Genomic DNA, 12374 nt, shown 5'->3' with positions numbered 1-12374 from the left:
AATATTTGTTCCCTAAAAAATAATTTTGTCTCTAAATTTTAGTCTCCAAAACCTAATTTTTTATAGTGAATCCTGATTCAATATTTATTTAAAATCGACCAGATTGATTACATTGTTACTCCCTTTTAAATATTGTTAAAATATTATTTTATTTTTCTTAGATTTTAACTTATACTTTTAAATCTTTGACTTATAAAATTATAACAATTTCATCTTTTTAAAATAAATATTTATAAAAAAAATTATAATAAAAGAATCTAAATATGAGATAAAAAAAGTGCAAAAGTGAAAAAAACAAAGAGAATAAAAATAAAAGAGTAGGACAAATTTTACTTTTCTCTTATGGTTTGGGCCACGTGATTTCTGGATTGAAATACACTGTTAAATATTCTGTCAATCAAGGCAGCCATTTCATTCTATTCAGAAATTCAGAAGCATTCTTACAATTCTCTCTCTCACTCTCTCTTGATTTTAAGTTTTTAATCAAGAGTTTCTTAAAAAAATTTACGCTTTTCTTACTGGTAATCAAGTTCTGCACATTTGATTATCAGTGTCTTGGTTTTTTAGATTATATCAAAAGTATTCTAATCTACTATCGTCATTGCAGACGCCGGTAGACTTGATCTTTAGATCAGGCTTCATTGCATCCTGAAGGCGAATTTGCTATAACCCCCTGCACACTTTTTGGTAGGTGTAAATATTATCTTTAGGAAAGTGACTAAGAAATGCGCCTGAGGCATTATATATATCTATTCTACATAGACAAGTTCATTGCCAAGTTTTGAAGACCTGAAGACCACCAATTGACGAATGCAAGACGAATTGTTCCAACATAAATCGCATATGAAATAAAGTATAGGGGTTAAAGTGCACTTTGTTTTTTGAACAAATGACTACAATATTCGTAGTTCATACATTTAAGTTACTTATATACAAGAGTATTTTAGTCTTTTTTTATTAAATTATTAACGGTTTTAATGGTGCATTTCAATCCACAATCACAAGGAAGTTATGTGATCATTTCCAAATGTTAGGAGAGTAAACTGCATATGACCTAAACTAAGACCTAAACTAAGAGATAAAGTGAAGTCTGCCTATAAAATATTAGATAAACTTCACTTTATCCCATGTGATTTGGATCGTGTGCGGATTACCCCCTAACATTTAGAAATTTGAATTATGTGTAGTTTATCTCTTAACATCTGAAAATGACTGCATAATCTCCTATAGTTTATAGACTGAAACACACCATTAAATCCATTAACAATTTAATAAAAAAAAAACTAAAATGCACTTATATTTTCTGTCATTTATTTAAAAACCAAAATACACTTTAATTCTTATACTTTATTCCATATACCATATATCTCTTAAACTTTAAAAATAGACATATCTCCCGTCTCACACTAGTTATTAAATTAAATAAAATTTTTAACGGTGCAATTCATTTCATAAATTACGTGAAGTTATGTATCATTTACAAACGGGAGGTAGACCGGGGTAAAGTAAAGTTTGCCCAAAAATATTTACGGAGTGATTCTCTGAAACCTTGATTGTGCTGTCACATACCTTCCAAAACCCAATCTTCTTCTTCGTCTTCCCTAGCTTCCTTTCAAAACCCAGCCTCTGAAGATTCATTACTCCCCAAAAATAAAGGTAAAAACAATTACACAACCATCACTCTGTCACTATCTTATTTAATATATAGTTGCCCCACACTGTTCACATTCTGTCCTGTCTGTTTCTCTCATCAACCAATCTGTTATACTTACTCTTTTTCTCTTTCAAAACACAGAGAGGACTAAGAAAAAGAGGTTCTTTGGAGATCAACACAGACTAACACTTGGTACCCATTTCCATTTTACTTGATTCTTTTCTTTGTTTGGTTGCTGAGAATCTGTGGGAAATTAAAAATTGAAAGAAAATAACAACTGGGTTGTCTTTCTGAGTGACAATGAATTAACATTGCTCTGTTGTTAAGGTGAATGAGCATTGGAGGTTTGAATATCCAAACTTCTTCTGGGTTTTATGGGTTGCGGTTTTTCAAAATCATCGGATCTCAATTTTCTTTTCTTTTGTATTTTCCTCTGCTTTCTCGCCAGCCAAACCAAAATTTGTTATGTGGGTAATAATCTGTTTTGTGCTAATACTCTGTGGTTTTTGTGGGTTTAGTTTATTAATCATGGCGAGGAAGATGCTGATTGATGGGGAGCTGAGCAAGCCCAATGAAGAGGAGGCGCACTATGACTTTGATTTGTTTGTGATTGGAGCTGGAAGTGGTGGTGTTCGTGCATCTAGATTTGCAGCTCAGCTGTATGGAGCTAAGGTACCTTATCTATATATTGGAAAAATTGTAGGGGAAAAAACATGTATAGATGCAAACATTTTTTTCTCACATCAGTGACCTCATAGAAATTTTCTGTGTTTGTAGCACTGCCGAAATTGTAGAGGTCCTATTGGAATCCAATTTCCAGCCTAAGTTTGTAATTTTTCTTTTGAATCTGTGAGCAAGATTAGGCGGCCTATATGGCTTCATATCTAATCCAATTTAGTGTATCATTTGAAGTTTTATGTGAACAGCAACTGTTGATATGTTATTAATTTGAATTATTTCCCCCTGAACTGTAACTATAGACTAGTTTATTTATCCTTTTGTGTCTGCATTGAAGAGTTTCATCATAGTGATGAGAAAAGAAAAGAAAGATAAATGCAATAAATTTGTGCCTCCCTTATTGTGTTTTTGGGTGTAGTTGTGATGTCTCTGTTGAGTTACAAAATCTTTGTCAAAAGAAAAGGCTAATTTTAATGCACCCAGTGTATATGTATTGATCTTTGATGGAGTTTGAAAGAGGATTCAGTGTGGGGGAAAAATGTTTAAAGCTTCTTTCTGGGTAAACTTTTTTCAATTTGCTATGCAGTGGTGTTTAGCTGTTGTGTTGAACAAAATAGACAAACCTTGGTTTAACTATCACTCTTTTCAAATGGACCAGATCTCTTCTTTTGGTATTATTATTTGTTTTATACTTTCTAAGCCATGGAAAATCAAAATGGAGAGCATAATGGGTTGTATTAGGAAAGAAAAATAAAAACCTAGTACACTTAGCTTCATATGATGTTCCATTTGCTAATGCTTGATCCATAGATTTATTTCATCTTCTTTTAAATGAGAGAAAATTGTATGTGTGCCAAAGAAACAATAGATATCGATCTATTAAACTGTTTTCTCCTAATGTGAAATATAATATTGCTGATTGTGGTTTTAGTTTAATATGAATGATACCATTTCTTCGTTATTGCGAACTCTTTTGTTGGTTGGATTGTGTTGGTGTTTAACCGATATTTTTATTCATTGATTTGGAAGAAATTTTCATTTAATACTTACAAAATTTCAAAATTTTGTCGGAAGGTTGGGATTTGCGAGCTTCCATTTCATCCAATCAGCTCAGAAGTTATTGGAGGAGTTGGAGGAACGTAAGTTTGTCAAGGCTAGTCTATTTACTGGTGGCCTTTGGTATTTTAGTGTATCAGTCTTAACATTTGCATTATGGTTGCCAACTTAATCTGTTAAGATCTAGTTGTCTTAAAAGTTGTTGTTTAAAGCATTAAATATATTATCAGTTATTTTAATCAACAATACAAGTTTATTAAGTTATTTTTTGGGCTAGTAACAACACAAAGTTATTTTGAAATGCATAAAGTGACATTCAGTGATAGTTGAGGAGGTGTCCATGTAATTAACCCAATTATTTTTTATGAGGAAATTTATAAATTGAAAGGAACCAAGGTGGTGCCACTCTTATGGAAAGGAAAAATAAATAAATAAATAAAAATAAAACATACATCACATCTCCTCAAAAGATTCAACAAAATCCCAAAAAAGATTTTCACCCGAGAGCCAACTATACAAAATAGCCAAAATCTGCTTTTCAATTTTATTTATTTATTTATTTATATTTTAAAAGGAGTTTCAATCCATCCCACGCTCAAGTTTGTAAAATATTGAAATTGAAATCACACGTAATCTTGATGTTTCTCATGTGTTGTAGGTGCGTCATTCGTGGTTGTGTTCCTAAGAAGATTTTGGTTTATGGAGCAGCTTTTGGGCCAGAAATTGAGGTGAGATCATAGTTTATATCAGAATGATGTGACATACATCAGTGGATTGTTCAGCAAATATAGTTGCGATTATTTGCCTTTTGGTCCACGTTTCCTGTTTGAAATGGAAAAGTTAATTTTTTTGGATGAAGTGAAAGGGTTGGGAACTAAAAATAAACAAGACCCTTCTCTTTCGTAAGCTTCTGCAAGTTCCCCACTATCCCGTCAATATGGTCATATATATGAATATAATGTAAAAATAATTATGCATGTACAGTTTCTGATGTAGCACCTTGAAATTATCTAAATACTTATATATAGTACATTAGTGACTTAACAAAATCAATCTAACTTGTAAATTAACTGCATTCTATCATGTTGAGATTTCGTATTAACCCCAAATGTAACATCGAACAATATTTTTTTTTGGACATGTGAGGTTATTTATTTATTATTTATTTGCAAAGTAGTTATCATGGGTTTAATAATTACCAAGGATAGACATTTCATGCAAATGGTGCCCGAAGAGAAGATTAGGGTTTTGAGATTCATCTATTGCCAGTACATATTCAAGCAGCCCAAGATAGGATGCAGTGGATTTTCATTATAATCCATTGTATCTTCATTTTAAGAACATCTTTTCATGCTACCTCCATTAGTCCATTAAGGATGGCTGAAATGATTTTTATAACCTGTTAAGTTAGGTGGGTTATATGGGTTATGCTACCCCAACTGGTGTTTAGGGGGGACGTCAATGTGGTTAGGAAGGTTTCAGAGAAGCTTAATGGGAGTAGAATCAATAGGAGTATGAGAGATTTTGATGGGTTTATTAGAGGATGCGAGTTGGTGGATCTTTCTTTATTTAATGCAAGATTCATATGGTCTAATCTTAGGGAAAGTCGGGTATGTTGTAGACTGGATAGATTTTTATTTTCTTTGGGTTGGGAGGAGATTTTCCCCAATGTGAGACAGGAGGCACTTCCAAGATTGGTGTTCGATCATTGCCCCATCATGATTGAGAGTTGTCCTTTTAAGTGGGGTCCGGCCCCATTTAGGTTTGAGAATATGTGGTTGGAACATCATTTGTTCAAGGAGAACTTTGCGGAATGGTGGAATAGTGCTTGATGTCATGGGTGGGAGGGTTTTAGATACATGAGAAAGCTGAAGGTCATTAAAGAGCACGTGAAGCTTTGGAATAGGGAGGTGTTTGGGAATTTGGAATCATCAAAATTTCAAGTTATGAGTAGAATTGCGAAGATAGATACTTTGGAAATGCAGGGGAATGAGGTCGAGGAATTGAGGAGTGAGAGAAGGGAGCTAGGTGTGAAGTTAGAAGAGTTGACTCTTAGAGAGCAGATTTTTTGGGCACAAAAAGCAAAGGTGAGGTGGCTGAAGGAGGGGGATGTCAGTTCAAAGTTCTTTCATAGGATTGCAGATGAAAAAAGGAAGAAAAAGTTCATTAAGAGGTTGGAAGTAAGGCCAGGGGTAGTGGTGGACTCAGAGGAGCAAATAGTCCAAGGAATTTTTGATTTTTATTCAAAATTATTTTCGAAGGATGGGATAGTCAGGCCTGGGATAGAGGGACTTGAGTGGAAGCCTAGAGATCAGGAAAGTGCGACTTGGTTAGAAAGACCTTTTGAGGAATTGGAGATTAGGGATGCAGTTTGAGTGTGAGAGGGACAAGGCTTTAGGCCTGGATGGGTTTTCCATGGCTGTTTTTCAAGATTGTTGGGAGGTGGTGAAGGGGGATTTGGTGAGAATTTTTATGGAATTTTATGAGATAAGGGTGGTTAATTTATGTGCAAATGCCACATTTATCTGTTTGATTCCTAAGATGGATGGAGCCATCAGAATTGGAGATTTTAGACTAATTAGCTTGGTGACATTACTCTACAAGATTTTGGGGAAGGTTTTGTCAAAAAGGTTGAGGGCCTCTTTAGGGGATACAATTTCTCCGACTCAGGGGGCTTTTGTGAAAGGTAGACAGATTCTAAATGTGGTTTTGGTGGCAAATAAGGTGGTCGAGGAGTGTAAGAAGTCAGGAAAGAGAAGTCTTGTGTTTAAGGCAAATTTTGAGAAAGCGCACGATCATATAGACTGAAATTTTTTGGATTTTGTGATGGATAGAAAAGGGTATGGAGAGAGATGGAGGTCCTGGATTAGGGGATGTTTGGTGTCTTGCAATATGTCGATGATAGTCAATGGTAAACCTGGGCAGAGTTTTAAGGCATCTCGAGGGTTGAGACAGGGCGATCCTTTATCTCCTTTTCTCTTCATCATGGTAGCGGATGTGTTAGGAAGGATGGTGGATAGGGCTAAAGAGGTAGGTCTATTTGAAGGTGTAAAGGTCGGCAGAGACAAGGTTAGTGTGACACATTTGCAATTTGCAGACGACACTATTTTCTTCTCTGAGGGGGACGATAGCCAAATGGTTAATCTCTATTCGGTGGTAAGGCTTTTCGGGGTGCTTTCTGGTCTCAGGGTAAATTTAGAAAAGAGTAGGATAGCGGGTATTAATGCTGATTCAAGTTTGATTCAGAGAGTGGCTGAGTTACTTGGGTGTGGTATAGAGACATTTCCAATGAAGTATTTGGGGCTCTCGCTGGGAGGTAATCCAAGGGGTGAGGTGTTTTGGAATCCGGTTGTGGAAAAGATAAAAAAGAGGTTAGAAGGGTGGAGTAGGGCTTTACTATCCCGTGGAGATAGGTACACTTTGGTTAAGACAGTGCTAAGTGGAATTCCAATTTGTTTCATTTCTGTGTTCAAGATTCCAGTCAAGGTAGCAAAATTTATAGAAAAGTTAATGAGGGATTTTCTTTGGGAAGGGAAGGATGAAAGATGGAAGGATCATTTGGTGAAGTGGGAAACGTTGTCCTTATCTAAGGAGAAGGGTGGTTTGGCCATTGTTAATATAGTGGCTAGAAACACGGCTCTACTGTGCAAATGGTTATGGAGATTCCTCGCTGAGTGTGATTCATTATGGCATGCGGTTATTAAAAGTAAATATGGGACTTAGGTTAATGGTAGCGACTCTCAAGTGGCCACGAGAGGCAACGGGCGTGCTCCTTGGAAGTCCATTTCTCAGATTTATCCCATTTGGTCTAGATTCATTTCTGTGAGGGTGGGTAATGGGGATAAGGTCAAATTTTGGGAGGATGTTTGGGTCGGTTCTTCATCCTTGGTGGAAGCCTATCCACTCTTGTATAGCGTTTCTCAGTCTCCTTACGTTTTTGTTGCGTCTGTGGCGGGTTCTTTGGTGGCTCCTTTTTCTTGGAATTTTAACTTCCGCCGGAATTTTCATGATAGAGAAGTTTCGGAATTGGTATCTCTTTTGTCAAGACTCGAAAATGTTTCTTTGTCTCCAATCTTGGAGGATAGGTTGGTTTGGAATATTCATTTGTCGGGTTCTTTTACTTGTAAATCCTTTCTTGATAAAATCATTGATTCTTCTCATATACCTTAATTTCTATTTCATAAAAAGATTTGGAAGGCATGTGCTCCTCTTAAGGTGAAAGTGTTCATGTGGATCTTGGTTCATGGGGGCACTTTGACAAATGATTCATTGCAAAAGAGGAGACCCTTGCGGTATCTTAATCCTCAATGGTGCATTATGTGTTGTAAAAGTGGAGAATCTCTGGATCATCTCTTTTTGCATTGCTCGGTGGCTAGGCGGTTGTGGCATATGGTGTTTGGATTGGGTAGTGTGATGTGGGTGGCCCCAAAAGGATGTGCTCAAATGCTATTATTTGATTTTCATATTTTTGGAAGGTCAAAGAGGGCTAAGGTGCTTTGGAGTGGTGTTGTCTTTGCAATTTTCTGGGTCATTTGGTTGGAAGGAAATGCGCGTGTTTTCGAAGGAGTTACTTGGGATATAGACTATTTATGGGATAGAGTGAGATACTTAGCGTCTTTTTGGGCCTCAGCGAGCTCAGTATTCTGAGGGATTCCGCTTTTTTTAATTGCTACCGATTGGTTGTCAGTTTGTACTGTGCAGTAGTAGTTGTTTGTCTTTTTGTATTTTCTTGTCTCTTTTCGGTTTTTTTTTCCATCTTTCTTGTAGAGGATGCCTTATCCTCTTTTTTCTTGGCCTCGAGTCTTAATATATCTTTGTTTGTTGCTGATAAAAAAAAAACTGTTGTTTTGGTTCACAGAATAATGCTATTTTTGTACAAGAATGTTTTAAATTATAGATTTATGTGAATTGGTTTGATGTAACTATTGTTTTGGTTTTGTAGGATGCCAGAAATTATGGGTGGGAATTGAATGAGAAAGTTGATTTCAATTGGAAAAAGCTTTTGCGTAAGAAGGTCAGTGTTAAATTTTGTGTTTTGCGGCATTTGCAGTCATGCATATTGTAGATTTTCATTCATATTTCGTGTAGTTTGCTTGGTAGCACTAGCACCATTCTGTATTCATCAATCTTTCACAATACTAAGAGGAAATATAATAGATACCACGACAGAAAACTCGATCTGATTCTTATACTGTAAACATGTAGGTACTGTTAGCAAATAGTGGTTTGTTGGACTAGTAATCAGTGATTTATAGGTTATTCTTGTGATGAAAAGTATTAAATCCTGCAGAACTTATCCGTAAACTTGCTTTGAGAAACAAGATGGAGAAATCAATGCTAGACAAGGCCCCTCATCAAATGTAGCTTTAAGCCTAATTGTTATCTGGCCACAAAAACTGAGGAGAAAACTGGACTAACATTGTCTACCCGGCCTTTTTAGCTTGATTGCTTAATAGTTGAAATTTTGACATTAGCTTTTAATTTCACATGAAGGTTTTCTTTGTTTGAACACATTATTGGTTACTTTATTTGTTGAGGGTTAGTAAGATAATTTTTTGTTTTCTCCATTTCATTAGCATTTTAGGTTTTAATTTCACATGAAGGGTTTCTTTGTTTGAACACATTATTGGTTACTTTATTTGTTGAGGGTTAGTAAGATAATATTTTGTTTTCTTCATTTTTATTTTTGTGAATATTGCAGACAGAAGAAATAATCAGATTAAATGGAATCTACAAGCGGTTACTTTCAAATGCTGGGGTTAAATTATATGAAGGAGAGGGAAAGATAGTTGGTCCAAATGAAGTTGAGGTGACGCAACTAGATGGTACTAAAATATGCTATTCAGCTAAACACATACTCATTGCAACTGGCAGCAGGGCTCATCGACCAGCTATTCCAGGGCAGGTAAACCTTCTGATTTTTATTATGACATTAATGGAAAGTGACATAACATGATAATCGTATTCTGGATATAGGTGGTTCATCTTTCTAGCTTGGCTGTTCTTTAATGTGCACTTTTTGCCGGGAACACCACTACAAACATTTTTAACTGATAAATTACTTGAAAAGAGTGAAACCATCCACTATAACTTCCATGGTGTTATATAATTATCTTGTATATTTTTTCTCCGATCTTTATCTAACTACTTATTTTGTTTTGTTATTTTTTGATTGGCATTATAGGAGTTAGCTATAACCTCTGATGAAGCATTGAGCTTGGAAGAGTTACCTAAGCGTGCTGTCATACTTGGGGGAGGGTTTGTCTATATTATCTGTTTGCTGTGTTGATTTTTCTTGGCATGCTTATGAATTTTAAATGACATATTTTTCTCTTGTTTTTAGGTACATTGCTGTTGAATTTGCTTCAATATGGAAGGGTATGGGTTCTACAGTGGATCTATGTTTCAGAAGGGAACTTCCATTAAGGTTATACATGAGTTCTAATTCCAATTCAATTTTTACCTTGGTATTCCATTTAAGTGTTCTAAAATTATTGTCCACTGTGAAAAGCCTAAGAGTAATGAATTTTCCAACATATCCATGCATATGGTACAAGTTGTGAATTAAAGACGAGATAGAAGCCCACAGGCCCACAAGGTCCACAACTGAGGGGAAAAAGGAATATTAAATTAGTCAATGGGTGTCAATGTGCTATGCTTGAAAATCGTGTATTTGGAAACTGGAGTGTACTTTTGGGATAAGTTCCGTTACTGATGGGAATCGAGAGGGGTGGTGGGGAGGTGGTGACTGGTGGGGATGGTGGAGGTGGGGAGGTGGTGGCAAGTGGGTGCACATATATATATATATATTTTGTAGTTTTGTCCTTAAGAGTAATTGTGCTCAAGGGTAAAATTGTAACAAAAAAGTTTTAAATTTGGTGGTTGTACTTGGAAGAATTGCTTGTGCAAATGGCAACTCCCCTAGTATTTTGGATTTTGTTCAGACCAAAAATTGTTGTAAACACCCGATAGTTACCATGGCAAGATTTTATTGACAATTTGACATGGTAAAGAATGGGGTGAATTTTGCTCTAGTAATTATGCTACTGATGGTGGACTGCCTCAAGAGTATGACCTGTAGGATATATGTTATTGAGTAGAATACTCACGTCTATGTCTATTAATTGTTAAGAAAAAGGTAGCCCATCTGTTGTTTAGCTTGCAAGTATAATAGAATGTAAGTTACAGATCAGTTTGCTATGATATAGATAACTTTGCTTCCCAATTAATATCATGATAATCCATTTTACTACTTTTGAAAACTGCTATAGCCAGGACTTTCTTGGTCAATACCAATTTTTATTTTTGTTGATTAATGCATTTGTGTTCTTGAGACTGCTTCCTTTGCAATCGTTTAATGTAGAGGTTTTGATGATGAAATGAGAGCAGTAGTTGCAAGAAATCTGGAAGGCAGGCAAATTAATTTGCATCCCAGGACAAATCTGACAGAGGTATTATAATCTATGTTAGGATTGTTTTATTCTCAAGTTGGTGATTATTGATATCCCATGACATTTCTTTCTGGTTTTCCCTCTTATTTTTTATTTATTTATTTATTTATTTTTGTGTGTGTGTGTATGTTTTCTCTTATATTGTGTTTGATTTACAACCTAGTTCTAATGATAACTTTGGTTATTTAGTTGGTTAAAACAGAAGAGGGGATAAAAGTTCTCACAGACCATGGCGAAGAAATAATGGCTGATGTTGTACTCTTTGCAACTGGTAATTCTGAACTCTATTCTATTTACATGCATATAGAAATAATGAACTTACGTACTATTCATTTACATTTTAAGCTTGCATGATGGATGAAAGGTGCATTGATTGCTTTTTATTTGAATATTCTGTCAAATTGGTTTTTATATCAGAGTATGGTTGTGCTGGCAGCTGGTGGCACACATTTCTTTTCTTTTTCTAATGCAATAACCTTAGACTATTTATAAAACCAACCACATTGTTACACATAAAATCATAATTAGAGGTTGTGTATGCATTCATGATTCTCTATTTTGAGGTCAAATTGTGAGAAGATATCCAGTCCTGGGGCTCAATAAATTTCCCATCAGAAGCCCACAGTTAGTTATAATTCCTTACAGAGCCGAATAACCCTTGAGCACACATCTTCTTTTATACTCAGATCCATCCATAGAACTTATTTAACATTAATGTTCCATTTTTTTATATATCAACCAATCAAACATAATTGGTTTTGGACTGGACCAGTCCAAAAACGAAGATTACCAAACAGGCCCTCAATGAAACTATCAACTCTTTAACAGTTTCATTGAGGGCCTGTTTGGTAATCTTCGTTTTTGGACTGTTAAAATTTTCACTTCACCTACCACCACTACCACCTCACCTACTCCACTAAACCTAACCCACTACACCACTACCACCTCCACTTCACATACTCCACCTACTCCCAAACACACTCCTATATAATAGGAATCCTTGTAATTGTAATACACACAATAAACATATCAATCAATAATACATATATTTTTTCATGGTATCAGAGCAGGGTTAAAGAACCTGATCATTCTGCTTCACCGGCGGGCGGCAGCCTCGCCTTGGCCGCCCGCCGGACCTCTACACATACCTTCACTCCTCTGCCAGAAAGTCATAGCTGAACTCTTCTCTGACCTCCTCACCACCACATCTGTCGCTGCCTCATCTGCATCTCTCAGATCTACCATCTCCTTCATCTCCGGAACCAAAACCACTAATCCGCTGCTGTCTTCTCCTCCTCTCTCCTGTTTGTTGAGTTTGGTTTTGATTTTTTGGTACTTCTGTGCAGATTCTTAGATCTGTTCACTGTGTCAATATGAGAATGAAAATAAAAATTTATTGTTTTGGTTTAAAATCGGCCTCGGTTTGGGTTTCACACCACCGGCCAAGGCAACTTTCATCACCACCACCGTCTCTCTTCCTTTACCCTCAGTCCGCCGCCCTCGCAGCTTCGCCGCCACTTAACAGTGGCAATGGA

At 35.9% G+C, this 12374-nt stretch overlaps 1 protein-coding gene across 4 annotated transcripts in view; it reads left to right on the top strand.

The window, feature by feature from the left end:
• Nucleotides 1–1444: 1444 nt before the first annotated feature.
• Nucleotides 1445–12374, top strand: part of LOC114296055 (glutathione-disulfide reductase) — a 32122-nt gene continuing 21192 nt past the window's right edge. Inside the window, exons 1-11 of one of the 4 annotated variants that reach the window (XM_028240349.2) lie at nt 1463–1656; nt 1796–1846; nt 2173–2326; nt 3407–3471; nt 4047–4116; nt 8331–8402; nt 9090–9293; nt 9573–9646; nt 9732–9815; nt 10752–10839; nt 11029–11110. In XM_028240349.2, the coding sequence (XP_028096150.2) occupies nt 2183–2326; nt 3407–3471; nt 4047–4116; nt 8331–8402; nt 9090–9293; nt 9573–9646; nt 9732–9815; nt 10752–10839; nt 11029–11110 (883 nt within the window). In that variant the 5' untranslated portion in view covers nt 1463–1656; nt 1796–1846; nt 2173–2182. Of the gene's footprint in view, nt 1657–1795; nt 1999–2172; nt 2327–3406; nt 3472–4046; nt 4117–8330; nt 8403–9089; nt 9294–9572; nt 9647–9731; nt 9816–10751; nt 10840–11028; nt 11111–12374 lie in introns of those variants that run through there. The other 3 variants (XM_082875258.1, XM_028240350.2, XM_028240351.2) reach the window with 3 other exon arrangements.

The sequence above is a fragment of the Camellia sinensis genome, chromosome 6 (assembly GCF_055761805.1).
Source record: "Camellia sinensis isolate YWXY chromosome 6, ASM5576180v1, whole genome shotgun sequence".
Taxonomy (NCBI): domain Eukaryota; kingdom Viridiplantae; phylum Streptophyta; class Magnoliopsida; order Ericales; family Theaceae; genus Camellia; species Camellia sinensis.
The sequence above is the reverse complement of the archived record's forward strand: the minus strand, read 5'-3'. Positions and strand labels throughout refer to the sequence as shown.